Genomic DNA, 27,982 nt, shown 5'->3' with positions numbered 1-27,982 from the left:
CGACCACGCGCTGCGGGAGGGGGGTGACACCGGTCCCGCCGAGCTCCGGACCGAACCGCGGCCCCGCCGAGCCCTGCGGCCCGCGCGGCCTCCGCCGCGCCCGCCCGGAACCGGGACCGCCGCCGCCGCCTCCCGGCCGGGACCCCCCCCGCGTCCCCGCTTGGTCGCGCCCGGGAAGATGGCGGCGGCGGCGGCGGGACGGTGAGCGGGGAGCTCCGCTCCACTCCGGCCGGTTCCGCTCCGCTCCGGTGCCCCGGGGGCCGCGGGCTCGGCCGGCCCCGGCGGCCCCGTCCGCGTGCGCGGGGGGGCTTTGGGGGCGAGTTTCCCTGGAGCGGCCCACGCGGGTCCCGCAGTCCCGCCGGCCTCGCGCGCTCGCGGGGCCGCACGTTACCGCACACCCCCCGCGCCGGGCCGGTGTCCCGGGGCAGCGGGCGCCTCGCCGTCCCGCACCGCTGCGCACGTCTGCACGGGCCCCCGCGCGCCGCTCCTGCCAGCGTCCCCCCTTGTGCCAGGGGGAGCGCGCCCCGCGTGGAGCATGTCCCGGCGTGGAGCGGGCGCCGCGCTCCGGAGGAGGCTGCGCTGCAGCAGAGGCCCGGAGGAAGCAGCACCATGAGCGCCTGGGAGCGGGTCTTCCTGCAGAACCTGCCCGTCCCTGCGCACCCGCAGCGCGGCCCGCGCGGCCCCGGGGAGTCGAGCGCCCTGCAGTGCGTGCTGAAGCGCGTCGAGGGGGCCGCCTTCAAACAGGTAGAGGGGCCGTCTCTGCGCTGGGCTGGCGGGTGTGCCCCTTTGCTGGGGGCTCTGCTTTTTGAACTCTGGTTGTTAAAAGGTACCCGTTTGCCTTCGGAACAGCAGTTCCGCAATGCGAGCGGCATGAGGGGGTTTGGTGAGGCAAGGAAAGCTGGCCGCGCCGGTGCCTCTTGGGCATCGGCTAGAGACATGATTCATTTCTTGTTTGGTAGTGAAGCGTTTTGCCCGCACTGCTGGGGGTAACGTAGCTAAGAGGGGAGCAGCCTCTGAGAGGAGCCAAAGCAGCTCGTGCCCCTGTTTGCTGCGTTCCAGGGAGCAGAGGGCGGCTCCGACACCGAGTACCAGCTGCGGCTGACCCTCTTCGACATCGCCTACCGCCACTTCTTCGGGAGGACGTGGAGGAGCAGGAGGAGGCCGCCCCGCGCGGAGCCGCCCGGCGCTGTGTTCAACGAGGTGCGTGGGCGGCGGGGGACACGCGGCGCGGGGGACGCGGTGGGGGACGCGGCTGGTGGGGGAGCTGCGGGCGCCTCCGGGCCGCCGCAGCGGCTGCAGCCGTCGTGCGCGGCAGGGCCTGAGCGCTTCCCGCGCTGGAGAGGGTTTCGGGTCGCGAGTTTTCCTCTGTGTTGAAGCGGAGCAGGAGGGCCCTGAAGCCTGTTAGGGCCCGGGCTCTTTGTGGGGAGTGTATGAACCACCCCAGCCTCTTCCCGGCTGTGCTTCATCCCACGTCCTGCACGCGAAGGCGCTTTCTGATCTTGCGCGTCTGGCTTACGCACAAGGGGTGAGACCCATAACTTGGGTCTCCAGGGTCTTGCGAGCGTGTGGTGCGTCGGTGCCGCTCGTGCCGTGTCCCTTGCTGTGCGCCGGAGCTGGCAGCAGAGTGCACTGCTCCCTCAGCAACGGGGCGAGCGCTGGCGAGCCTCCGGGCAGAGCCGCTTCCTTGTCACCGCGGTATTAGGTTTACACAAAAACACAGTTTTATCCATTATCAGTTTTGGCAAAAGGGAATGGCACCTTGTCTCTCTCAGCGCTATGAGGTGAACAATCACAAAGTTCTGCAGGGCTGATTAGCAGCACGGCTGGCAGCGACGGCTCTGCTCCCCTCCGAGCACCGGCGGGTTTGTGCAGTTAGCCAAGAGGGAGGCCACGATCCTTGCGGTTTGGACACTGATTGCAGCTGAGATTTCATCTCCTCCTTCAGGGCTCTTTCTGGTTATACCTTTGGCTAGCATGCTGTGCCGGGGGTGAAGTTTGGCACGCTTTATAGGCGCCCTCCTCAGCTTTGTTAAATCGCTGACAGCCTGTGCTCTCCGGAGAGATGGGGCTGCCCGCTCCGTGGCCAGGCGCTGCGGAGGAGGCAGCGCGTCCCTGTGTGCCCGTTTGCTGCCTGCCATCCCTGTGAGATGAGTGACGCTGCGGGCTCCAGGCGCTCGTGTGCAGTGCGCGGGCGCTTTCTCTGGGGCTGCCCGCGCGTCGCAGCTCCGGATCACGCAGTGTTGCTGTAGTGGCCAAACCGCCCTGCGCGTCCCCCCTCGGCCCTGCTGCCGCTCGGGGCGGCCGCAGCGCTGGGGAGCAGCCTCACGGCAGTCAGCAGAGCGCGAGGGGGAGCAAACCCCGTCTCCACACGCTGGACGTGGAGCTTGGGCGTTGCGGCAGCAGCAGCGCGGGCGAGGGGAGGCCGCGGGCGCTGCGCGGGGTGACCTCCGCGCTGCATCGCGTTGAGCGCGGCCAGGAGCAGCGCCTGCCGCGGGGACCGTCATCCGCGTTCAAGGAGCCGACCGTACGCCCGAGTCCAGCCGTGGACCCTGTCTAACGGCTCCGCGGCTCCCTGAGGGCTGGAGCATCCGTCTCGGCGTCCAGCGCTTGTCAGCAGCCGGCGGTCATCACCGCAGCTCTCTGCACTAGGAGATAATAGAATAATGATTTATTACCCTGCGATGATGTGTTAATGTCCCTCTCAGTTATCCCTTCCTGACAGTCTGTGATTACACTAAATGTTTTCTCTGGGACACTCTGATAATGACTTTTTAATAGAAAGATTAACCCGACTTTAAGCCCTGTCCCTGGGAGATGACCCCTGTCCCGTCCCCTCCCTCGGGTCCCTGCTGCTGTGACCTCCCCTGCTCGCAGCACCCATGAGGGCTGTGCCAGCCCTCGGGGCCTCCATGCGCCAGCCTTTTCCAGCACGGGACGTGCAGCAAGATGCTGGGTCAACCGGGCCTCTAAATCCGGCTCTTAATCCTGGTGCAGCCTGAGAGTTGCTAATCCGCATTGCCTGGAAAAGAGACCGTTCCCAGCTCTCCAAGGAGCCGACTGCTCCTCCGGGTCCCAAACAAACACAGAGGCCGCTGCCTGTGCCAGGCTGCCCCGGAGCCCGGTGCCGCCCCAGGCTTTGGGGGGAGTCGTGGGCACTGAGCGGGCAGCCCTGTGGGCTCCAGACCTCGCTCCGGCCCCGCTCCGCAGCTCCCCGGCCGGGACGGAGCTCGGCCGACACCGACCAGGGCCTCGCGGAGCTGCTCCATTCAGGTCTGCAGTCTCAGATGCCCTTTCTCCCTTCCCTCGCCTCTCCGCTAGACCGTTTACTTCCACACCTCGTTGGACCACCCCAGCATCGCTGCTGTAGTGGAAGTCGTGGCCATAGTCAAGAACCAGGATGGGATCTCTCGGGATCTGTCGTGCGGATTTGGAATCATTCATCTCTTCAACAGCAAGTCAGAAACGACGAATCCGCCTGCCAAGGACAGAGGGTAGGTTCCTTCTGCGTGGGGAAACGGAGCCCCTTGGTGTTTGGGAAGCACCCTGAGGTGCTTTGGGCCTGGTGCCCATGGGAGGGTGCAACGGATGGTCCTGTGGCTGCAAAGACAGATCTTGGACTTGGAGACTGGGATTCTTAACTGCTATAAAAGCAGAAATGGGGTTGTCCTCCAACAGGACGACTTGTGGTGACAGAGTAGGGATGGATTCCTTTTTAATGAGTAGAGGCACTGCAGCAAACATGCTGTAGGGTTAATTCACTAAACGTTTCATATTTGGTTTTGCTCTTTGGTTTTAGGCTCAAGCTCTACCACGGGACGCCCCGTGCTTTGCTGCACCCACTTTTCCAGGACCCTGTGGAAAGTAAGTGCATCTGGATACCTCCGAGCTGCCCTTGCTGGGCAGGCCTGTGCTGCGAGCACGTGTGTCCCCTTCTCCGAAGCTCCTGGCCCAGGAGCTGGGGTTGGCTTTAGGGTAAAGGTTGGGGTTAGGATGAGGGTTAGGGGTTGGGGGGAAATCCAAGGGGACGATGTCTTGCAGAGCATGTAGCCGAGACCTTTGTCCTCCTGGACACGGTCGGTGCCTGTCAGCTGGCTCGCCGCTTTCCTGCGGGCTCAAAGTGGCCCAACGACTGTCTGCCCAGCGCGCGGGGCTGGCGGGGGGACCTCGTCCCACCCCCCAGGAGGGGAGGGAAGTTCCGGGTGCTTCTTACCACTCACGCAAGTGCTGGGTTAGGAAAAAGCTGGGAAAACCTTGTCAGGACTGCAGGCTGACAGAATTAGAAACCAGAATTAGAAATGCTTTTGTGGACGGCCTAGTGGAAATAAGATGTAAAATAAGACGGTGCTGTTCCAGAAAGGCTTATTGGCTTTGGAAGCTGCCTTGTTCCAGGTGAGGCTCTTCATAGGCAGTCACTGGGTGCAAGGTGCCCATTTTTCCTGTGCTGGAGCAGGAGGCTTCTCGCGCTGGTGATAACGCGTGTTCTGCAGCGGGCACCGAGAACGCGCTGGCAGGCGCCAGGGATGGGCATTGAGTGCCCTGCGGTGACGGTCAGTGAAGACGGCTGAGGAATACTGAACGTTATGGCCATCTGTGGCAGCCCGTTAGGAAGCTCTGTGCCGTCCATACGGTGCGTTTTGTTGAGAGGAGGCAGCTTGGATCTGTTGCTACTTGAGAGGTATAATTGGTCTGTGAGTAATACTGCTTCCCAAGCACTCAGCTTGCCAGCACGGGCACTGGAAATAGCGAGTGTACCTTACAGCCAGAGTCACCCCGTTATTCCACTTGCTGTGAAAACAGTCCTGACCGCTTAATTCCATGAATGCCAGAAACTGCTGAGTAGCTTGAAAGCGCAAGCGCTTGGATGTGTTTCGTGTCAGTGTGTGGAATGGGAATGTTGTTCTGGTACCGAGAGGGAATCTGAACCTCTGCAGCAACCGCCGGACAAGCTGCTGTGCTCCTGTTAGCAGTGTTAGGGCGACAGTCTGACAGCAGTGCTAGGGCTGCCTCCCCAGGGTCTCGAGCGTTTCACAGCGTTTTCTCTCCTTTAGAGAACAAGTACATGACAGTGATGGAGAACAGTCACCTGCATTACGCCTTGAGGCCCCACGCGCCCCTGGAGACGGTTCTGCACCTCCTTCCTGAGAACCTCCTGGTGTCTGGGCTGCAGAAGATCCCCGGTGTGCTGCCCGCGCGGGGACACACGGGTAAGGGCTCCGTGAAGCCGCTCTGCCCGCCCGGCCGAACTGTGGCACCGCGGAGCTGGCCTGGCCGCCTCGGGGCTGCCGAGCGCGCGGCCCTTTCCCCTCCGCCGGGCCAGCCAAGGGCAGGAGGGCTCTGTCCTGCCCTTCCTTGGAAAGGGAAGGGCCCTCTGCCGCCCGTGGGCCTGTGTACGGGTGCTGAGGGCCACGGGTGCTTCCTGGGTGCAGCAGCCGTGTCTTAAACGTCGCTGCCTCTGTGCTGGCAGCAGTGATGCTGCCGCGAGCACCCTGGTCCATGAAGCGGGGCCTAGGCGCAGCAGCCGGGCTGCCTATGGTGTCCCTGTGATTTCTTTGTGATTTCAGCAAGCCTAGTGCAGGGCGCGTGAGCTCAGAGTAGCATCTTCACTGCCTTGCTCTTGGCCCCTGCGTTAGGCGAGCGCGGGCGCGAAGGCGGCTCCCTCCGAGCCTTCCGCTGCATCCACGCACGCAGGAAGGGGTGGCCGAGTCGCTGCTGACCGTGGGGTGTTTGGCTGTTTTGGCTGCACGTCCTCCACCCCGGTCTCCCGGTGAAGATGCTCCTGCGGGAAGCTGCAGTTCCCGGCTGTGGGAATCGCTCCCCTGGGCTCTGGCACTCGTGGGGAGCGCTGGCACGGGCCTCTCTGGAATTTTCCTCTCCGAGACGTACTTGTACCATTTTATATCCAGCCCTTAAAATGTCAGAGTGGTTTCACTCTGTTCTTCCCTGGTAATTGCTTTACTGCCTGGAAAGTGCTGTGGATAAATAATGGTCCATTTAATTAGGGCCATTCAGCTGAGTCTTAGGAGGAGCCTTTACAACCTGTTCAGAACTGCCCGTGTCGTGCCAGGGTTCTGGCTGGCTGGAGGCAAGTCCGGAGGGAAGAGCTGGCCACGAGGAGCCCTCCGAAGTCTCTACCTGTGAATTTCAGAGCTTTGCGCTTGGAGTTGACGCTGTGAAAGTTCTGGATCTGAAAATTTGGAGAATAGACCATCAATTCTTGACTTGCATTTTCTTTCACTTGCTGCTTAGAAAACTCTCCTTATGACACTTCTTAGTTTGCATCAATTACTGCTAAACACAGGAAGGTGCCACGAAGCCTCCCTTGCTCCTCCTTTTCCCTCCCCTAGGCAGAGGAAGCGAGCAGCAGCCAGCACGAGCGCTGCACATAAGCTAACTGGAGGCTTCCCCTTCCTTTAGGGGGTAGTTCAGGCAAAACGTAGCCGGGAGTTGCTGGACGGAACGGCGGTAGCGGAGCAGGGGGAGCGCGTGAGGCGGATGCGGCTGCCGGGAGCGCGTCGGGCGCGTTCCCGCTCCGCGCGTGGCCTGCGGCAGGATGAGGGCTCGGCGGGTGCCCGGGAGCCCCGGGTGACGGGTGCCTCGCTGCGCTGTCGTTTCAGATGATTGCTTCCTGGCACCGCGGCTCATGAAACCCTTCACGTGCTATCTGGATAAAGTCTCCGTCCATCTGTACCCTTCTCTGGAGGAATTTGAGGAGGAACTGCTGGATTTACTCAACAGCGACCGCTTACTGAAGGTAGTGCCTATAGAGCTGCAGAGGAGCAGGTACAATAAACAAGCAGTAATGGTGGTGCCACCTTTGCAGGTGCAGCAGAAACATTTAGACAAACCGCATTAGCGCGTCTGTTTTGCTTAGGGTCCTATTTCTGCTATGAAAGTCGTCCTGCTTTACTTAAATGCCTCTTGGATCAGCAGACAGGAATTTTGTCGGGTTTGCTTTGAGTTGCAAAGCACCAAGCAGCGTTTTGGTCCGTTCTGTATCGAACGCGGGGGGCTGCGCAGCCCGTGCAGGCTCCGCGCCGCTAGCGAGCAGCAGAGCCCTCCGGCGAGTCCGCGTGTGCTTGTCAGGCTGGTGCCAGCTCTGCTGCGAAGATGAAACACTTTAATATCCAGCGCTCACGCTGGCACAGGTTCCATTTTTATTAGTTTATGACTGATTGCCTAATTCGTCCTCTTCTCTCATGAGGCCCTGGAGGCAGGAGGCCCCGCGGGAGCCCCTCGGCGGAGGGGCCGCGCTGCCCCGAGGCCGACGCGCCGTTCCCTGTGCCGCAGGCGAGCGCCGCGCCGGATGGCCGCGCCGTCACCGTTCAGGAGCGGCGGCTGCGCGTGGGCGTCCACAACGGCCTGGCCTTCGTGCAGGCGCCGCAGGTGGCCGTGCTGGTGCCCGAGGCGGCCGTGGCCCGGGGACGCTCCGCGGGGCTCGCCGGGAAGCGGGGCCGTGGCTCCCGAGCCAGGTGAGCGCCGGAGCCGCCGCCGCGGCCGCCCCTCGCTCCTGCGTCACCCGCGCGGGCGCTCCTGGAGGCTGCTCTCTATTCCCCCCTTCGTGTGCTCCAACGCAGCGGTGCGGGTCAAGCTCTGCTCCTGAGGAGTCGCATTCATCTGCCCGAAATGGTTCGTCACCCGGCGTTCGCCATCGTCTTCCAGCTCGAGTATGTCTTCTGCGTGCCGGGGGGAGCCAACGGGAAGGTAGGCATGAGCTGCGCGCATCAGCTTCTCATCTAGACGTATGGAAAAGCCTTAGAAACGGGCCAGGGCTTTGCTGACAACCTTAACTAGTCGCGTGTCCCTGGGGGGCTGCAGTAACTGCCTCACAGCTGCTCTGGTTACTCAGTGACATTTCTAAAGTTTCTCTGATCAATTATTAAAGAACATAAATCTGCACCTGATGGACCAGAGTCCTTTCGAGTAACGAGATACTCTGCCCGGACTTCACCGTCCTGCTTATCCAGGCAGTAGACAAATGGCACCTTCGGAGCTATTCCTGTCCGCTGTGTAATTAGTGCAGGCATTTAAGACATGTTATCCACTCCACAGCTCCTTCCTCAAAGGTTGAGGTCTCGAGTCCTGTAAGGAGCAATGGTCTCGTGCTGGTGCACGGCTCCCTCCGCTCTGCAGCGCTGAACTGCACTGCGGGGCCTTGCGCAGGACCAGGTTTGTGGCTCCTCCAACCCACCAGGCTCATGTTTGCCCAGGGGAGAGGAAAAGTGGGAGAGGAGCCACCCTGGCAGCTCCGCGTTAGAGGTTACATTTTCTTTGGCTTTTTTCTCAGAACACCATTTGTTTATCATCTTCTCATGTTAGCTTCACTCCAAGCTGTCCGGGTGCTAAGAAGCAGGTCTGTGAAGTGTCCTAAATAAAAAGGAGAGGAAAAGGCAGGGAGCTGAGTGCCTCGCCTTTTGGTAGGGTGTGAGTAGGCTTCACATGAACAGTGCATGTTCTGCACCGTCTACAGTAAGGAGCATTTTTTAACACTTCAAAAGAGCAACCTTTTATAAATGTGCTGAAAAACAGGAGCTTAAATTGAGGGTAGTTTTTCCTCTAACCACATTAGGAAAGAAAATGCTGGTTTTAGACTAACGTTTGGTTTATTTTTTCAGTGTTTCAATTCCTACTGTGATGAACTTATGCTTTATACTTCAGGAAACAAAGAAAATGCAGAAATGGTTAATAATGTAGGAGTGAAAAATGTGCCCTTCAGACTTGAATGACCTCAAAAATCATAGAACCAAAGCTCAAAACATTTCTTATTTCTTAATCTGTCTCCTGGATAGCTTAGAGTTGGATAGTTGCAGGATTTTCTGATTCAAACTGCAGTTTCTGCAGGGTTTCAGTGTTTTGTGCCTTTTCCTGGCTTATTTTAACACATCACTGCTTTTTAATTATTTCTGAAAAATGGAGTGTTTTTCTTTCAGCAATCACAAGATCTTGGTGCTTGATAAATCTCTTCTCTGCTTCCCCCAGGTTCTGCCTGCAATCCGTCTCGGTTGTGGCAGCGCTCCGCGCGCTCATTAAGAGCGCTGGTGGAAAAGTTGTTTGTTTTTTAAAAATTAGTATTGACTAGCATCTCCGATTTGCGACTTGACAGATGGGGAGCATAAAGCAGAAGAGAAGGCGCCCTGAATAAAGAACTCCTCCCAACAGCAGATTTATTAATCTTGGTGAAAAACACTAAAACTGCAAGTGCTTGTTAGGCGCTTGCCTGGCACCGCTGCCCTGGCCCGTGCCCCGGCGCGGGTACCTCATCCATCCTCTTGTTGTACCGGGATTCGCTCCGCACCGGATGGCGGCAGCCGCACGAGGGGACCATGGAAGTGGCCCCCATGGGCCGCCCTGCTCGCTGCGCGTGGCCTCCGTGTCCCCCGAGCACGAGGCTAAATGCGTCAAGAAGGAAGGGCGCCTGCGGGGGGGATTACGGATAATCCCCCGTCCCACGGGGGCAGCGCTGGGGTCGGCGCCGGCTCCTCCGGCTCCCTCGCTCGCCAGCCCCTTTCTCAGTTTAGCTGCTGCCCTCCAGGCGCTTCTGCCTCTGGGCATTCCCGGGCTGGGATAGGAGGGGAAAGGAAAGGGCCTTCCTGGCGCAGCAGCTTCCAGCCTCCCACAGCCGCTGCCCGGGAGCTGGGACAAAAGGCAAACGCCTCCTCAAAATGTCACCGGGCCTTGAGCAGCAGCCTCTGCCGCGTGGCACAAAGGGGCTCACTCAGTCATTTTAATTATATGTTGTTAAATTTTTTTCCAGTGTGTGTATATATAGGGAGAAATTAGCCTGCAGCGGTCCTGGAGTGTTCTGGCAAGCCGAGTGGCAAAATTTCAGCTTTTTTAATTTAAAAAAAAAAAAAAAAAAAAAAGGCCGCTCTTTAGAATGTAGCACAAAAATAAGCTGTATGCTGAAGACGTGTCCTTTTCTGGCAGGCTGAGGTTTTTCTGAGAGTTTAAACGTGGCTTTTCCCACCCTAACTCCCGAGCTATCCCTGGTTTCCTTTGCACCCATGGAGCTGCCGCTCCTGTGCTCCTGCAGCGGAGGCTGGACTGGGTCTTCCCCTGTCCCCAGGGCTGCCGAGGCCGTGTCCAGAGCGAGCGCTTCCTCACGAGCCCCTCATCGTCCCCCAGGGCGGCTGGGAGAGGGTCACAGCTAATGCAATAAACGTCGTCTCTCATTAGAGCTCTGCAAAGCAAAACGGGGGGAAATGTGGATATTTATAAAAGTGGCACACACAGAGCCAAGGCGGTTGTATCGATTGGGAGAGGAAAAGCCGAGGAGCAGCGTGCCGCTGCAAATGAGATATCGGATTCAGCTCATTTAAAGTCCAAAGCCGAGGGGCCGGCAGCGGCCTGGCTCCCCCAGCCCGGCTCCTGGGGGAGGCTGTTACAGTGCTTGCCAAGGTGGAACCTTTAGCATCTTTTCAGAATACGTGTCCTATCTCTGAGGAGTAGATGGTGGGAAATACATCATTTAATGCAGCTCTTTGAGCGATAGAGTTACAGTTCTTTAATGAGCTCCTGACCTTATCGCAGCGACCTAATCACCTTCTATACATAGGAAGAGTTCTCATCTCCTGGAACATTGTCCCCGTTATTGCGGCAATGGTGATAATAAATTCCTAGTAAAATCTGCCGGCGCTGACGTTACAACCTCTCACGCTGGTGGCTGGAAGTGCTCCCTTGGAGCCGTCGTCGGCCAAGGGGGACCAACGCAGAGGGCAGGGGCGCCGGCGGGGCGGCCTGGGCCGGGGCGCGCGCTGCGCCCGCCGCGTCCTCGCGCTCTCCTCTCTCCGCAGGCCGCGACGCTGCACGCGCTGCGCTGGGCCGCGTGGAGCCCCGCGGGCGCCGCCGAGGTGGCCGTGCCGCTGCGGGGCGGCGCGCGCCGCAGCCCCGGCCGGGCCCTCGTCTACAGGGAGCGCGGCGGCGGCGCGGAGGTGAGCGCCCCGCGGGCACCGCGAGCACCCGCGTCCCCCCAGGGCATGGGGAGGCCCCCGGCAAACCCGTGAGCGCCCGAGGAGCAGCGCGCGGCCAAGCTGCCCCTCGCCGCAGTGCTGCCTCGAGGCCGCCGCTCCTAAGTGATGTACGTGCAAGCCGAGGCCCCAAGAACTGGCTCCAAAGCGTTTATCGCTTGTCAGTAAAAAGGAATTACTGCTCCCTTGCAAAAGCGCCCGTCGTTTCCACGCTCCCCTAACGAGGCTGAACTGCGCTGCCCGGACGGCGAGCTGAGCAGCCCTGCAGCCCGCCCTGCCCTGCTCTGCCCGCGTTCGCCTTGATGGTTTGCGTGAAAGGCAGAGCACTAGATTAATTTTAAATGGCTGGTGAATGTATGTGCACGTCCTTAACTCAGCAAGATTTTATGCCTGGGGTGGGCTGTGGAAAGAGTCTGTGTGTTTGTTTCTGCAAGCACACAGATCTTCAGCGATGTTATTAAAATGTAAATCCCTGCCAGCTCTGCCTCCATATGCCTGGAAAGACGCTTCTTGCACTGTGTTTTCTCTGGCTACAGCTGAGAGAATTGCTTCTCCTTTCAGAGATACAAAGGAGTCCGTTCATAGCATGCTTTCTTTAAAAGCATTTCATTTCCCTTCCAAATTTCAGGTGAGGCAGTTTGAGTCTGGTACTGTCCAATTCCACATTTCCATGGATTCAGAGGAACATCTTGTAACTTCTACAGATGTCTCGAGTAAAGAGAGGGAAGATTCAGAGAGGCCTCCTACACCAGTTCTGAGTGAGTGTTTTCCATATTGGTGACATTTAAAGTATAGAGTGTAGCATCAGTATGCGATCAGACACAAAACCAGATGAAGTTCAGTGAAGCAATTTGCGAATTATCACAGCGAATGGAGCTTGTGTCCCTTTGAATCCAGCTCTCTCTGGCTTTGCAATTTGCACACGCGGCCGCGGTGCCGGGACTCGGCCTCGTGCTCCGCGTGGCTGCGCGGGCGCCTCGGTGCCGGGGAGAGCCGGGGCCCCCGAGAGGCATCGCTGCCGGCCACCGCTGCGCCTCGGTCCCTCCGGATGGCTGAGGGTGGAGGAGCCGTCAGCTGCAGGCTGGCTCATAACTCATATGACCGATAACCTCCTGAGCTGCCGCTTGCAGCGCAGGTACCTCCGGGCGAGCGGGTCTCCTCCCGGCTCTACCCGGCATCTCTGCCTGTGCACAGCACACACAATGCATGGGTGCCAGATGGCAGGGTTTTCAGCACTGAGCTGTTATGTGGAGTGAAGAGGGAAATAAAATTTCCATTGACTTTGACTTGGGAAGGGAGCTAAATCAATACCCAATGCTCTTGGAAACCCCCTCCGGTTCCTATGGCTCTGTTCCTCTCTGCTCTTTTTCCGTGCTCAGCAGGAAGCAAACTCGTAGATCTTGATTTTTATCTGAACTTTCCACCCCAGAATGAGAGATAGGGATAAAAATGAGAGAAAACAAATTTGCCTATTTATATGGCTTGGAATAACTCGATTGTTTCGCCATGGATTCTGCAGTGATGAATGCTCCTCTTTCATTGACAGCCACTCTGCTCTGGTGTTTTTAATCTTTCTCGATCTATGTAGGGATATGCGAACCAGATTGCTCTCAGCTTAACTGCCTGTTCAAACGTCAATATGTGAGTTTATTACCTTATTAATGCGACGTTGTTGCTGGAGCCTGTAGGGCCATTTGTACTTGAGGGGCTGCCGGAGGAGTCGTCTGCTCGTGAGCGTTTTGCAGTACAGACAAGTGCTCTTTTAACCGCGGAGCTGCCCCACGGAGGCCGTCGCTGCGGGCGTCCGTGGGGCCGTCCACGCGCAGCCCTTGCCGTCACCGTGACCCTGTTCCCCAGCGCGGCGCGTGTGCCCTGCTGAGAGCGCCCCGCGCGCCCCGCTCGCTGCGGCGCCACGACCGGCCCCGCTGCTGCCTCTGCTTGCGCTGCGGCCCCGTGCCCGGCGGGATCCCTGCGGCGGCACGGCGGCGCTCGGCACGGCCGGGCCGCGGGGGCTGCTCGTGTCCCGGCGCTCGCCGTGCCGGGGCGCGGGGCCGCGCGCTCGCCACGCGCCCGGCGCCACTGACGGGAGCTGCTGCGGCTCGTGGCAGCTGTGCGGGACCTGCCCGCGCCGCTCGGCCCGTCACGAGGAATCAGTCTCCAGCCAGGCCTGCGAACGTGCTGCACTTGGCAACCCCGTTTTCCTTTTGTCTGCGCCGATCTAGGACGGCTCTGCAGCGAAGCCGGCGTTTAGTGGCACTTCAGGACAGGCACTCGCTGCTGTCGGCATCGCGGGGGCCGGCGGCCGCTGCTGAACACGCTCTGCGGACAAGGACGTTTCTGCTTCTGCCTGTGCTGCAGACCCCTCCTTTGGTCCCTGCAGACCCAACTGCCCCACGACACCTCGGGGGCTTTTGTGCAGGGCCCTGCAGGGCGCCGGGCAGCGCGCGGTCCCGGGGAGCTGCCGGTCGCGCGATTCCCCAGCTCTGGCCGAGGGCCGGTGGCCTCGTCAGTGCTCTTGGAGGTGGCCTCGTTCTGGCAGCCGCACTGCTGAGCTCCTCTTTGCTGCTTGCTCCGCGCTGCCCGCGCGCGTGCGAGGCTGCGCCGCGGTGCCGCAGCAGCGGCCGCTCCGCGGGCATCGCCCGGAGCCCGCAGCCGGGCGCCGTGCACGCGGCTCCCCGGGCCCCACAGAAACAGCATTTCAGGCAGAAGGGAAACGGGCTGTTTCCTTTGGAGGATGAAAGTGCTGAAATACACGTGGCAGCGAAGGCAAAATAAAGCCTGAACGTTGCTGGGAAGCATCTGGACGCGTGTCCCCAGGGCCGCGCGGGCGCCGAGCGCGGCAGCGCGTTCCCAGCGTGCCGGGGAGCAGCGAGCAGCAGAGCTGCGTGCTTCCAGGGCACGGATGTACCAGCAGATGAGAGTAGTGAAAAGAAATAATGGAAGCGCTATGAAAACCTTAAGTATCCTGAACTTTCACGTCTCATTAGGCAATGCACTTAGCAGCACCGCATGGCTCGGGGGAAGCGCAGCCCTGGCGGGAGCTGCGCTCGGAGCAGGGAAGCGGAGCTGGCACATCCAGCCCAGTTCCCGCGGAGCGGCGGGCGGCCCTGGGCAAGCGCCGCCTCCGGCTCGCGCGCACGGAGCTCGTGGGCACAGACGGGCGCGAAGCCTCGCGAGCGGCGCAGCCTCTGCGAGGGGCAGAGCCCGCGTCCTGCTCCGCGACGCGTGCCTGCGTGTGCCCACGTGTGCCATGTACCCATGTATGCCGTGCGCCCACATGCCATGTGCCCACATGTACTCTGTACCCATGTATGCCGTGCGCCCGCGTGTGCCGTGTGCCCACATGTGCCGTGTACCCATGTATGCCGCGTGCCCACGTGTGCCATGTGCCGGCGCGGGCAGCCCGCCGATGCCCTGACCAGGCCGTGTCTCTGCTGCCTCCGCAGGTGCCGCGTCCCCTCCTCGCCTGACGGCCTCCAGCCCGGGCCCGGGGGTAAGTCCCGGCCGCGGGCGCCGCGGGGAGTGGGGCTGGGGCGCCCGGTGACAGCGGCGCTCCGGACGAGCCGCCCTGTGCACGGAGCGTCTTCGCTGCCCCACGGGCTCCGGTTTTCAAGGCTACTGTGGCCAAGTGGCACTAAATGGCTGCTGAAATCCACGTCCTCCAAGGAAGCAAAACAAATTCCTCATGTACTTTGCTGGGCACAAATCTCTGAGCTATTTTCATGCTCCAAATTTACTATTTTAAGGGCAGTTCTGGCTATTGGTGAACTAGATTTTCTAGCTGCCGTTGTCCTGTGGCAAATGCTGACTGGGAGGCACGGCTCCTCCGTGGAGAGCTGTCAGGCTTTCGGAAGAGCTAGGAATACGGCAGTGTCTTATCTCTTTGTTTTTTTTTATCTTGGTGCAGGGATCAATGCTTGCATTTTTTTCCGATAAAATGAAATGCTTCAGAGGACGGCATTAAGCTGTTTGATTTTTTTTTCCCCTACCACGTTTTCTTACTGCTGCCTTTGCAAAATGACGTTCAGCCGGGTAGCTAAAGTAGGGAACAGAGGTGCAGCCTGTGCAGCCGCGCTGGGCGCAGGGCGCTGCGCGTGCCCGGGGCTGCCGTGCGGTGCCGCGCGCTCGGCGCTCACCCGCGTTGCCGCCGCGCTCACTGCCGGCGCCTCCCGCCTTCCAGCTCTCTCTGCGGCAGCTGTCGGCGTCCCCCGCGCGGCCCGGCGAGCAGGCGGTTGCGGTGAGTGGGGCGGCGCTCGCGGCGGCTCTCGCGCGGCACGCGGGGCCCTGCGAGCCGGGCGCTCTCTCCTCTCGGCAGGAGCCGCCGGCCGGAATCGCCCACCTGGAGGCCGAGCTGAGCCCCGGCACCGCGGGCGCCGATGACGGCGAGGCGCTGCGGGAGCTGCCGTTCGCGCCCGTGCACGCGCCCGTGCCCGCCGCGGCGCCGGCGCGCAGGTGAGCTCCTGTGACCGCGTCCCGTGCGGCTGCGCGGCCGGGGGCCGGTGCTGAGCGCGCCGGGGCTGCACGAGAGCCGCCGCGGGCCTCAAAGCACCTCGTGTGGGGGTTGCAGCACGGCGCAGAGCCGGGGCTCCCTCGCTCGCCTGCACGCCGCCGGCTTTCCCGAAATCCTGGACTGCAACAAGGAGCCCGTGGAAGTCGGGGACCCCAGCGACCCTGGGAGCTTCAGCTTCCAGCTGGAGGAGGCCGATGTTCTGCAGAGCAATGAAATCATCCTGCAGTTTCTCGCCTTTAGTAGGTGAGATCCCAGATCTTTTGGCAGATTCGAGGTGCTCTGGAAAACGGTCCTTTTCCAAAGCCACCCACAACCTGCTTGCTCGTGTGATTTGGATACAGCATTGTAAATGTGCTGCTGCTTTTAATGCTTGTGGTGGAAACGGAGTCCCAGGGTTTTCTAGAGCAGCATTACCCCTCCTCGAAGCCCCTCTCAGATTGTATTCCATCGTTCTCTCTGTTTGCACCGCCACAAAGCGATGCCAGAGCCGGCTGGGGGAGGTCGTGTTGTCCCTCCACCTGGAGCTCAGCCCCTGGGTGGAACTGCCGGCTCTGGGCTGGTGTCCTCATGGTGACGCTTTGTTCATAGATCAGTGTGCTGTGGGAAGGTAAAATGTGGTTTTCACTTGGCTCTTCCGTCACGGCATACGATAGAAAGCTGGAGTGGAGAAGTGTTTGGAAAGCAAAGGCAAAGCAAATGCCCCGTCTCCCCAGGACTCCACGCAGAGCGCGCTGCTCCTCGCTTGCTCCCGGGAGCAGCGACAAGCTCCCCCGGTTCGGAGCCGGGGCAGTCTGCACCGCGCGTGAACCCACCCCGGCCTTCCTCTTGGCGCAGGGTCCTGCAGAACGGGGTGGAGGCGCCGTGGCCGCAGAGCGTCTTCTTCACCTTCCAGTTCTACCGCTTCCCCGCGGCCACCACGGCGCGGCTGCAGCTGGGCGACGCGGGCGACGCGGGCGACGTGGCCTCCCCGCGCGTCCTTGTCCCCATCCGCGAGGACGGCGGCCTCGGTAAGCTCGGTGGCGGGTGGGCGGGCGCCAAGGGCAGCGTCCCTGTGCCGGGAGCGCGTGTGTCCCCCGCGCTGTCACCCGCGCCAGGACGTCCCTCCTGGGGGCAGAGCCGGGCAGGCCGTGTTGTCCTCTCCTGCCTCCCCGCTGTCCCCTCACGTGGCTGCTGCCGACCCCAGAGGGAGGCCGGCCCGGTTCGGAGGCCGGCCCGGTTCGGAGGCCGGCGACCTACTTTATGTGTAAAGGAGAGAATTTTCACTCTTCGCTAGGCCTTCCCCCAGGGCTTACAAGCACATTAATACTGAAATTTTATTGCTGTTTTGAGTCTTTCATGCCGTTCATCAGTAAACTTGTTTTGTGTGGTTGTTTTGTGTGCTATGCTGTTGTGTTGCTCTATGAGGGAGCCCTCCTGGGAAGTTCAAGCAACGGAAAGTATTCCAAGTGCTTTCTCGGTCCATCAGGCTTCGGCTTGTCTCCAGGTCAGGGAACGGACTGCTATCGTCTGCTTTAATAGCAGCCTTCCATTAGTTTGTGGCATATAATTAAAACATTCAAAATGTCAAACCATAAAGTAAAACATCAATATGCATTGGTGTCATGATTCAGACATCTAGACTGCTGACTCCGGTGGTAGCTGGGTGTATTTAAGACATGCAACACATTAAAGCAAACTGCCTGGAGTAATCTAATCTGATTCTCCCAGCAATATGCTTTTTTTTTTTCTTTCTGTCTTATTAAATTCTTGTCCCAAGAGCACAAAGCCAATATAGCATCTCTTGCAGAGCATTTTCAGTTGATAACATTCCTTCTCCATGTGGAGTTATTACTGGAAATAGGAGAGAGGTCCATACAATCCGAGCATGTCTATGAGTAGGTGTCCCTCCCTGCCTGGTCCTGTAGCCTGCCAGCGGGACGGCAGGATGGGTAGATGGGAACGGCGCCCGCCCGGGATGACACCGGCCTTGGTGCTCCCGGAGGTGCCGCTGTGGCTGCGGCAGCGCCTGCTCCCAGCTGCCCGTGGCAGGTTGCTCCGTAGGAAGATCCGAGCTCCCGCTGTGAGGAGGGGTCTGCCGTGGGTGCAGCACGTGTGGCCAGGGCGCCGTGCCATGCGTGCCACGTGCCGTGCCGTGTGTGCGTGCCGCATCATGCGTGCGTGCCACATGTGCTGTGCCATGCTGTGCGTGCCATGTGTGCGTGCCGCGCCATGTGTGCCATGGCACACGTGCTATATGTGCTGTGCCACGCGTGCCGTGCCACACATGGCGTGCTGTGCGTGCCACATGTGCTGTGCCGTGCCATGCCATGAGTGCCATGTGTACGTGCCGTGTGTGCGTGCCACATGTGCTGTGCCATGCTGTGCCGTGCCATGCCATGTGTGCCGTGCTGCGCGTGCCATGCCACGTGTGCTGTGCCATGCTGCGCGCCACGCGTGCCATATGCTGTGCCATGCGCCACGCGTGCCATGCGGTGTACTGTGCCATGCATGCCATGCTGTGCATGCCGTGCCATGCCATGTCATACCGTGCATGCCGTGCCATGCCATGCCGTGCATGCCGTGCCATGCCACACGTGCTGTGCTGTGCCGTGCCATGCCATGCCGTGCTGTGCCGTGCCTGCTGCTCACGCCGCGCTGCTCCCCGCAGGCTCCCCGGGGCTGCAGCTGAGGTACGTGGTGGACGCGGCGTTCCTGCGGCCTGGAGAGCGGCGCTGCTTCGTGCGGTACCTGGCGGAGCGCAGCCTCCACCTGGACGTGTGGGACGGCGACTCCCTGCTGCTCGTGGGCTCGGCCGCGGTGAGGCTGCAGGTAGCGCGCGCGCCTCTCCCGGAGTCCTGCGCCGCTTCCCGGGATGCCGGGAAGAGCCTGCGCTCTCGCTGTTGTCTTCTCTGACATCATTAATATATTACCCTTGAGTCTTTAATAATCAAGGCTTAATCAGCCATTCTCTCGTTTAACTGAGGCGGATGTCAATCTGACAAGCCTGTAATCACAGGATTTGTCAGCTTAGCCTTGAAAGCAATGGCAAAACAAGAGCCGTCTTCCAGTTGTCTGGAACTTTCACACTACTCAAAGTCTTTATGGCCTTAAAAAACAGAGCTAAGAAATCCAAAAACATCTTTATCCGGATGTGTGACCCTCCCGGGTGTGAGTTAGCTGGAGGGCGATGTCAAGGCCCTCCTGGGAGGCAGGCGCAGCGGGGCCCCTTCGTTGGCAGCCCCTGCGGCTGCTCTTGGCGCTGGCAGCAGCGCCGCGGGCCGGGCCGGGCCGCAAGGCACCCGCTGCCCTGCTCTCTGCTTGCTCCGCAGCCCCTGCTCCGCCAGGGCCGGGCCGCCGTCAGGAGCCTCCACGAGCTGGACGTCGCCGCCACCGAGTACGAGGAGGACGCGGCGGGGCCGGGCGCCCTGCGGCCCGGCGGCATCCGCGTGGCCACCAAGGGCCGGCTCCTCCTCTGCCTGGCCAATGTGGGTAAGAGCCGCGCGCGCCGTGGCCCCTCGGGAGGGACGGGGCTCCCGGTCTCGTCCCCGTGGCTGTGCTGGGGGCCGCGCTGCGCCCGCCGCCTCCGTGCCCGGCCGTGTTTCCGCGCTGCTCCCTCGCGCGCTGCTCGCTACGTGCTGGCAGCGCCGGGAGAGGGGCCGCCGAGCTGCGGGGTCGCTCCGGTGAGCGCATCTGCGCCTTCTGCTCCGCGCGGCGCTCGAGCAGCTGCGGGAGCAGAAGGCCCCTGTGCCGCTCCGGGGCAGAACGCGGCTCGCTGCAGCGGGGCCGGGTGCGCGTCCTGCCAGCCGTGCGCCCGGCTGGGAGCTGGGCTGCCCTTCGCGGTACTCGCAAGAGGATTTTGTTCTGGGCGCATCCGAGGTGCCCTGGGCACCGTCAGCTCGGCCCGGGTTTGGGGAAGGCGGCCCTGCACGCGGCTCCGCGCCAGCCCATGGCCCCGCTCACGCTCCCTCTCCAGCCATCCCTGCCCGTTCCCTGCCCCGCTCCAGCATGGCAGCCTGGCACGGGCGCTGTGCAGGTGGTGACGCTCCGTTAGGCGCTGCCGAAGGGGCAGGGGCCGCGGGCTGCGATCGCCAGCCCGGCCAGGGTGCTGCTCTGCCGAGAACCGCCTCCGTCCTTCCCTATGGCCAGCTCACCGGCCCGTAAACGTGTGCCGACTGCAGGGCTTAAAACCTTATCTTGGAAGAAAGATTAGCTCCATTATAAGATAACTTAAACTGGCGTTTTCATGTTTTGCCTGCAAGAGCACGATAAGCTCCCGGGGAGGAGAGCCGGAGCTTCCCAACCCGGAGAGGCTTCGCTTGCACCGGCGAGCGCGGCGGCAAAGGCAGCACCCAGGGCAGCCGCTGCCCTTTGCTTCTCTGCCTGCGTGGGCTTTTGGGTTCTTCTTAATGGCAAAGTAACGTTAGCAATTTTTTTAAAGTTCTTTATGAAATGTGGTGTGAGGCATTAGCACCAGAGGCTTTTCTGTAGATGTCATGGTCTATATGGGGCCGTTTGGAGGAGCAGGAACTGGGGGAAGGAAGGGCTCCCCTTTGTGAATTTGTGCTGGCGCCGAGTGGGACCGCGGAGCGGAGCTGGTGCGGGAGGCAGTGCGGGAAGGACCCGGGGGAGCGGGTCTGGAGCAGTGCGGCCACATGTGGAGAGGACGCAGGACAGGGCCCTGAAGCTACAGGCTGCAGCTCAACCTGCCCCTGCCCTGCCAGGCCGCCGCAGCGAGGAGAGGCCACCGGTGCCGCGCTCATCCCCAGCACGCTGCCACGGGGCCGTGACGCAGGACGGCGACGGCATCTTCGCGGGCAGCTATCCAGTCCTGGCGAGCACTGCAGCGGGTGAGTTCCCTGCTACACGGTCCCGGGTAAGCTCCCCACCGCGCGGTCCCGGCCGCGCTGGCCGCGCGCTCCTGCGCGCCTTGCAGCATCCTGCGCGCTCTCCCCGCAGGCAGGAGCAGGGCCCGGCGCCTGGCCGACGTGCACGGCGAGCTGGCGGCGCTGCTGAGCCGTGGGCCGCGGGAGGGCGACGCGGCCGGGCCCCGCGGCCCCGGCGAGGCCGCGCGCCGCCGCAAGCTGCAGCGCATGGCGCTGGTGCGGCGCCGCGAGGCGCGGGACGCGGGCGGCGCGCGGGCGGCGCCGCGGGCACGGAGCGCCGCAGCCGCGCGCGGCGCCCGCCACCTGCAGCTCGTGGACGCCTACCGGGAGCGCCTCAAGGGCGAGGGCATCGCCCGCATGCTGCGCCAGGCCGTCACGAGCAGCCGCACCGTGCACGCCGCGCCGGGCACCGCCGCCTTCTTCGAGTTCGCGCTGAGGAACCCCTACAACGTCCAGCACACGGTCACCATCGAGATCGAGCACCCGGAGCTCAGGTAGCAGCGCCGGGCTGGCGCGCGGGCCCCGCGGCTGCACGTGCTGGGGTCCAACTCCGTGCTCTGCAAGCAGGCTGGGTCCCTCCTGCCGGGAAGGCTCCTGCTCCCAATCCCTCCTACCGGGAAAGCTGCTCCCAATCCCTCCTGCCGGGAAGGCTCCTGCTCCCAATCCCTCCCGCTGGGAGCACTCCTGGTTCCCAATCCCTCCCACCAGGAAGGCTCCAGCTCCCAATCCCTCCTGCCGGGAAGGCTCCTGGTTCCCAGCAGGAAGGCTCCAACTCCCAATCCCTCCCAGCAGGAAGGCTCCTGATTCCCAATCCCTCCCGCCGGGAAGGCTCCTGCTCCCAATCCCTCCCGCCGGGAAGGCTCCTGCTCCCAATGCTGCGTCAGGAGCGGGGAGGCCTGGGCAGGCTCGGGAGGGCTGTGGCAGCCCCTGCTGTCCCTGCTGTCCCTGCAGTCCCTGTGTCACTCCGCAGCGTCATCGTGGACGCGAGGGAGTGGAGGCACTTCAAGGAGCTGACCAAGACGGCTACCCCCGTGGAAGAGGACATGTTCCAGCTCCGCGACGGCCGCGGGCCCCAGCTCTATCTGCGCCCCAGAGAGACCGTTCACGTCCCCTTCAAGTACCAGACGTTCTCGGTGGAGCCGGCACAGCAGGTGGGTGCCGGCGCGGTGTGCTGCTGCCGTGCCGTGCCGTACCGTGCCAAGCCGCGGAGGAAGCGGGCGCCCCTTTTGGCCTCCTGCAGCGCCTTTCACATGGTGTCCAGTGCTTCTCCCTTTCCTCTGGCAGCAGATATTGCCCTCCAGAAGCTTAGCAGGGAGTGATGTAAGGCAGGTATTACCAGATGTTCGCGTTAAAAACATTCAGACTTGTCTTTGGCAGAGCACGGTGCCTGCGGTGTTTGCTCTTCTGGTGGCATTTAGATCCAGCAGATTTTAAACGCTGAACAAAATCAGAAAGAAGCTGAATCCAGCCCTCCCTTTCCGAATGCCTTTGGCTGCAGGGGCTGCAGAAGTGCAAAAGCTGCTTGCTGAGGTTGGCCGGGGGGAGGCCCGATGGGCTGCTGACCTGGATAAGATCCCCGTAGCCAAACAAAACCCTTGCACCGTGCAGCAAAGGAGGTTCCTGCTGGTTTTAATCAGTGTTCCTGTGTTTGCCAGCGCTGTGCAAAGGTGTCGGACAAGCTTTCCTCAAGCTTCAAGGGAAAGCGCTCACTGCATGTGGCAGTGCTCCCGGTGCAAACACTGCATGTAGCAGTGCTCGCAGTGCAAATACTGAGCATGGCAGTGCTCCCAGTGCAAACACTGCACGTAGCAGTGCTCCCAGTGCAAATACTGGGCATGGCAGTGCTCCCAGTGCAAACACTGCATGTAGCAGTGCTCCCAGTGCAAACACTGCACATAGCAGTGCTCCTGGTGCAAACATTGCACGTAGCAGTGCTCCCAGTGCTTCCTCATGAGCGCTGCCTTGTGTGTCTAGCAGGGGCCTGCGGGGCTGAGTGGTGGTGAAGACGAGGCCGCCTCCTCTCTGCAGAAGCCTGGCGGGACGCTCTCAAAGCACATCGAGGTAGGCAAGCTGGGGAAGTGTCTTTGTGTGTGCTGAAGTGGACCTGAAAGTTTAGAGCTTTCAGTGCAGTGGGGCCCAGACCAAGCCTGCACTCGTTTGGGATGCCCCCCTACAGAAACAGGTTTAGGATGAGAATAGAGGTGTTTAAATTTTCCTCCATGTCCGTGTGCTGGCGTCCTGCAGCACTGTTTTCTCCCATGTGCGGTCATGCAGAGCTGTAGAAATCAATCTGCAGGGTGGTACATAGGTAACAAGATCTTCAATATATCCATAAAGAGCAAGCACAGTTGGATCCAAATATTGCATGTAGAAAATGAACCCAAATACTGAGAGGCTCAACATCAACCAGTGAAACCGCAGCAAATGTAGCAAGAAAAGTGCCATGTTTACAAAGCATGGATATTTATATTCACATTCTCACCCCCTATCTGCTCTGCTTAAACGCTTCCTGTTCTCCGTAGTTGCTCTTTCAGAACGGTTGCTCTCAGCCTACGTGATTTAATTTCCCGGTGATTCCTGTGGCACACGTGAATTGCAGTGATCGTGCGTGCTCCGACACTCTGGTGCTCACAGCTGTGACCGCCCCTGGGCTGGCGCTGCTCGTCCCGGGGCTGAGCAATGGGACGTTGTGCTGTTTGCGTCTGCTCTCCCTGATCCGCTCCCTTTCCCTCCGTGTTGGACAGGTCTCTTTCCACGTGGGCGGCCGGAAGCCCATTGCCATCCTGCAGGTGACGGTGGAGACCCAGCCGCACGTGGTGGACCAGACCTTCCGATTCTACCACCCGGAGCTGACCTTCCTGAAGAAGGCCATTCGGCTGCCCCCGTGGCACACGCTTCCGGGTAAATACCCTAATTCCACCAAGGACCCGACCGAAAATACCGCATGGGACTGCAGGGCTTGGGCTCGTCTTTTATGTGCTAATAACTAACAAACTCCCATCATTCATGCAGCTAATTTTAACTCCATTAGCCTCGCAGAAGGTGCAGATGGCATCTCAAAGAGCAAGTCTGCACTACCAAGCTGTATGTGCTTCTGTGTCTTCAGGACCTGAGTGTCTCTCAAGTGACCTCCTTCTAGGTCCTTGCATCAGTGCCCGCTGTCTTACTACCACCCGATAGCTGAGCCCAGAATGGGGGGGTTCTGGTTCCGGGCTGGTTCTCCTGGCAGTGTGGAGATGGAGGGTAGAATAGGAGATAGCAGCCACCAACGGAGAAGGTGCTGAAGTTTGCTCGTGCTTGTCTCCTTCGCAGGTGCGCCGGCAGGGATGCCAGGTGGGGAACCCGAGCTGTACGTTCGCTGCAGCGACCCCAACGTCATTTGCGAAACCAAACATATGGTACCAGTTATAAATGTCGAGCTGATGGCTGAGTGTATCCTGCTGCTCTGCTCTGTTTTAGTCAGCAGGGAAGTGCCTCCCACCAGTGGTAGCACCTAGATTTATCAGTCTGGAGTGATGAAATTCTGGCTTTTATTAAACTGAAACGGGTCCTCTTTCCCCAGTTAAAACAAGCTGCGTTGTTTTTGCAATGGAAGCTCAATATTGCACCTCCTCACATCATGCAGCAGCCTGTACTAGCTTGTTCTTTTGAGGAAATATTAAATGATTCAAAGTGCTAGTAAAAAGAAGCCTTTTCTTGAGGTGCTGCAAATACATTTTCCTGTCTAATTGAGAGTGTCTACAGCTGTTGGGAGGGAGCAAAACAGAATCACTGTGTTCTCAGTGAATGAGCAGGGAGGTTGCTGTCCAAAGCTAGCCCATGTTTCTGTGTGTGATGCTAGCAAGGTGAGAAGGGGCACAGGGATCGTGAGACAGGGATTGGTGTGTGTGTGTGTGTGAAGCTTTACCTCCTGAGCACCTTCTCAAACCTTCCCGTAGTGCAAATATTTCCAGATCTATTCTGGTCTGTTTCTCTCTCCTGGCTTGATGCAAAAGCACACTGAAAATTAATACTGATCTTTTTATTTACCTCATTACTCTTTTGACCAAACCCAGGAAGTTTGTGACTGAAGTCACTTTATATCTCTGCCTAAGTGCAGCTTTTGTTTTGTAATTAATAGCTAAGATTTCAGGTTTCCTGGGCTCTCAGCTGGTGAGATCGAAATGAAATATAAATCTGTGCATATAAATGTGGCTGGTAGTGAAGAGAACTTGCTAACTGGCATTGCAGAAATATGTTAGTGGGGTAATTGTATTATGTCTTGTTTGAAAACTTTGGGAAAATTTGCCAGAATTTAATTACAGATATAGACCTGGAATGCAATAGGCATTTTGTATCCCCTTTTGTAATTAAAAGCACTGGCAGGGTTAATCCAAACTATATAGCATCCTAATAAAATAATATAACTGGTTCGTGAAAGCTTCTGCTTTCCTAAGTGGGGTGTTCTTTTTTTCTTTTTTTTTTTTTTTTAATGGAAAAGGAACCCTGGAGTCCTCATTAGCTGGTTTGATCTCTGGGTTAACTGTTCTAATGATGCTCTGATTTCTGTACTCAGGGTCCCGGGGAACCACAGGACGTGTTCTTAAAAGTAGCTGGAGGACCAAGCCCGCAGATCAAAAAATTCTTTGTTGCTATTTATACGTAAGTAGGAGAATCCAGAAAGTAAAAAGGAAACAATTACCCAGGGAGCATGACGGAGCAGAAAGGAGAGTTCACGCGGAAGCTCTTGCTTGCAGCGTCCCGTGTGTGACACAGTCCTGTGACGAGCAGGGACCTGAGCAAAGGGCTTCCTCGTTGCCTTGAAATATCCGCTCGCGAGGCTGCCCTTGGCGCGGGGGAGCTGGACACGAGCTGCTGGCTTTGCTTTGCTGAGCGCAGGGTCTGCCGTGGCACAGCCGCTGCCAGGGCAAGCGGGCTCGTTAGGGGCTGCCGGCGCTCAGCCCCAGCTTCGCTTTGGAATTGCTTAGACGGACGAAAGCTCTTTTGCCCCAGGGGCAGCCCCTGGCTCTGGTGTGTGTGGGAGCCCAGCCCTGGTGCGGTCGCTTGGCCGCTCACGTCCCCTGCGCCGCGCTCTCGCTGCAGGGACGCCTGGCTGGCTGCTCCGGTGCAGATGTGGCAGTTCTACGTGCACTCGGTGCAGCGCGTGGACGTGAGCTGCGTGGCGGGGCAGCTGAGCCGCCTCTGCGTGCTGCTGCGGGGCACGCGGGCGCTGCGGAGGGTCCGGGCCTACACGTCGCACCCGCACGAGCTCCAGGTAACCGCACCGGGGCCGGGATCGGGGCGAGCGAAGGACTCTCTCACAACTGTAATTAGTAGTGGACTTCCGCTGACAATCCTAGTGGCAATAACCCTGCTGCAGTGAAACACATCCCTTTTGGAATTATGAACAATTTACTGCCATAAAGTGTTTGTGATAATTATCTTTTGATTAAAGCTGGAGTGTGTAGAATCATTGGTACAAAACCCCAGAGGGCAAATTATCTGCATTAATGAGACTATCTGAAGACTAATAATTTCTTGAAATTCTCAAGAATTAGTCGTGGCTGTAAACGTGAAGGCCCCAAAACTCCAGGCAGTGTGCACCAAGCAGCGATGCCGCTCGCTCCTGCAGCACGCGCTGCAATGCAAGGAATAAGGCTGAGCGCTGCAGGCAGGGAGAAAAGCACTAGCTGTTGGTAAATCCACCTTTAGCGTTCGTGTGGCTAAGCAAAGTTCACATTAGAATCGGCACAGAGCTCCTAACATAAAGTTAGTCCCGGTTTATTAATGTAGGTGCTGTTAAATATTTGTGTCGTAGGCGCGCGCTCCCTGCGCTCCATCGGCGCCTCATTTATATTCTCCTTGACATTATGAGGGAGCAGGAGAGGCTCTCCTGGCTGTCACTAGCCAAGGAGCAGCAGCCTGGGGGCTCCGGGTGGTCCTGGCACCATGTCCATGGCGTTCGGCTTCGTGTCCTCGCCGTCCCCCGGGCAGTGCGTCCCGAGGCTGCGTCTGTCCTGCTCTGGGTTCCCTCCTGCAGTGCCGCGTCGCGCAGCCACATGAGGTTCTGGCGCTGCCTCTTGCTCCCCCGTGCGTTGCGGCCACGTCCCCGCTGTGTTCTCTGCAGGTGGCCCCGGCCGGCGTGTTCGTCCTCCCGGCGCACGGCGTGCAGGAGCTGGCCCTGGGCGTGCGGCCCCGGCAGGCCGGCAGCAGGTTCCTGCACCTCAACGTGGTGGATGTGGAGCGTCACCAGCTCGTGTCCTCCTGGCTGCTCTGCGTGTCCTGCCGGCAGCCCCTGCTCTCCAAGGTGCGTGGGCTCTTGCAGGACGGGACGTCTCGGGCCGCCGCTTGTGCCCTCTTCACCCCTGCTGTTGGCACCCGTCGCCCTGGCGGCCGCGCTCCTCCTCTCTGCGGGAGGAAGAGCGCGTGACGGTGCTCGGGCTCAGCGCGGTCCTCGCTGCTGTCCTCTGGCCGAGCGCTTGGTCAGCTTGTAGACACTTCCATTATCCTGTACTGCCATGGTCAGGGATCGCGAAAGCAATTCTGGAGAATTACTGTCAGATTGGAGATTAACCGTCCTCCCTGAGTTAATCTCCCGCTGCCGGCTGCCGGGCTGGGCGCCTCTCCCTGCCGCGACCGCAGGCGCCGCGCGGTGCTGCCCGGCCTCTGCCCGAGCGGGAGGAACGCGGCGCTGGGGGCGGCCTCCCCTTTCCCTATGGATTCCACCCGCTCCTCCTTTTGTTATTTGTGCCTCGCCATGCCAGCAAGGCACGGGAGCACGCGCTCAGCCCTGCCGTGTTTGAGCAGTCTCGCTGAAGACCGTAATGAAATGCCTTTCAGACAGCTCTGAAGGTAACTCCATGCTGAGGAATGTCAGCTCTGAACTATACCCAGTTGAGAAATTAAAGCTACAGCATGCTGATTTCTATTAGCACTGTGCTGGCTTAGGACTTGGCTCAAAGATAGAAAATTAGATTGCTCAGTTAATGTGTTCATTTAAAAAATGTTTTTCTGAAACCCTCGGTACTGGGGGAGTTAAGTCGGGCATTTAAGCTGATGCTCCACTGCTGCAGCTGAGGAGCAGTCGGTCTCCCAGGGGGGTGTTTTGTTATCAAAATTAGCACCCTGGCTGTCCCTGCGGAAATAATTCAATCAGTGGGCGCGTTAGCTGGCCGGGCGCAGCTGCTCCCTCGCCTGCTGCCTGGCGCCCTCGTGATTCCTGCGCGAGGCGCTCGGAGCAGCACGAGGCCGCGGGGCCGCCCCGCGCGGGGCTGCTCCTCACCCCGTTCCCCGCTGCAGGCGTTCGAGATCGCGCTGCCCGCGGGCGGCGGCAGAGGCTGCACCAAGCGCATCACCTACACCAACCCGTACCCATCGCGGCGCCGCTACTTCCTGCACACCAGCCGGCCGGACCTGCTGCAGTTCCGCGAGGATTCCTTCGAGGTGGGCGCTGCCGGCGGCGCGCGGGGCTGGCGCGGGGCTCCTCGGGGCGGCCCCGCTCCAGCGCCCCGCTCCGTGCCCGCAGGTGGCCGGCGGGGAGGCGCACACCCTCGGCCTGCGCTTCGCGCCGGGCCGCGCCGCGGGCCGGGAGGAGGTGCTCATCCACATCAACGACCACGAGGACAAGAACGAGGAGACCTTCTGCGTGACCGTCACCTACGAGTGAG

At 60.1% G+C, this 27,982-nt stretch overlaps 1 protein-coding gene across 1 annotated transcript; it reads left to right on the top strand.

The window, feature by feature from the left end:
- Nucleotides 1-178: 178 nt before the first annotated feature.
- NPHP4 (nephrocystin 4) lies at nt 179-27,982 on the top strand. The gene is made up of 30 exons (XM_088533732.1): nt 179-201; nt 513-744; nt 1,060-1,200; nt 3,319-3,491; nt 3,797-3,861; nt 5,049-5,204; nt 6,615-6,751; nt 7,288-7,469; nt 7,575-7,701; nt 10,791-10,928; nt 11,593-11,722; nt 14,411-14,457; nt 15,145-15,201; nt 15,280-15,416; nt 15,532-15,717; nt 16,309-16,481; nt 18,122-18,282; nt 18,783-18,942; nt 20,175-20,300; nt 20,410-20,552; nt 20,616-20,830; nt 21,307-21,487; nt 22,311-22,397; nt 23,081-23,237; nt 23,649-23,734; nt 24,892-24,977; nt 25,419-25,590; nt 26,443-26,622; nt 27,615-27,758; nt 27,841-27,982. The coding sequence occupies exons 1-30, from the start codon at nt 179-181 to the stop codon at nt 27,979-27,981; spliced, it is 4,143 nt and encodes a 1,380-aa protein (XP_088389858.1). The 3' UTR covers nt 27,982.

This window comes from Tinamus guttatus, unplaced genomic scaffold (assembly GCF_059628265.1).
Source record: "Tinamus guttatus ecotype Peru unplaced genomic scaffold, ASM5962826v1 Tinamus_guttatus_pri_ptg000515l, whole genome shotgun sequence".
NCBI lineage: Eukaryota > Metazoa > Chordata > Aves > Tinamiformes > Tinamidae > Tinamus > Tinamus guttatus.
Note: the sequence above shows the minus strand (reverse complement) of the source record. Positions and strands in the feature narration are given on the sequence as shown.

What these genes read in the sequence shown, in the direction of transcription:
- NPHP4 (XM_088533732.1), top strand. Translation starts at nt 179, where the DNA reads ATGGCGGCGGCGGCGGCGGGACG. An exon ending in CCGGCGCTGTGTTCAACGAG is followed by an intron (nt 1,201 to 3,318) that starts GTGCGTGGGCGG and finishes CCTCTCCGCTAG; the next exon opens with ACCGTTTACTTCCACACCTC. An exon ending in TTCTTTGTTGCTATTTATAC is followed by an intron (nt 24,978 to 25,418) that starts GTAAGTAGGAGA and finishes CTCTCGCTGCAG; the next exon opens with GGACGCCTGGCTGGCTGCTC.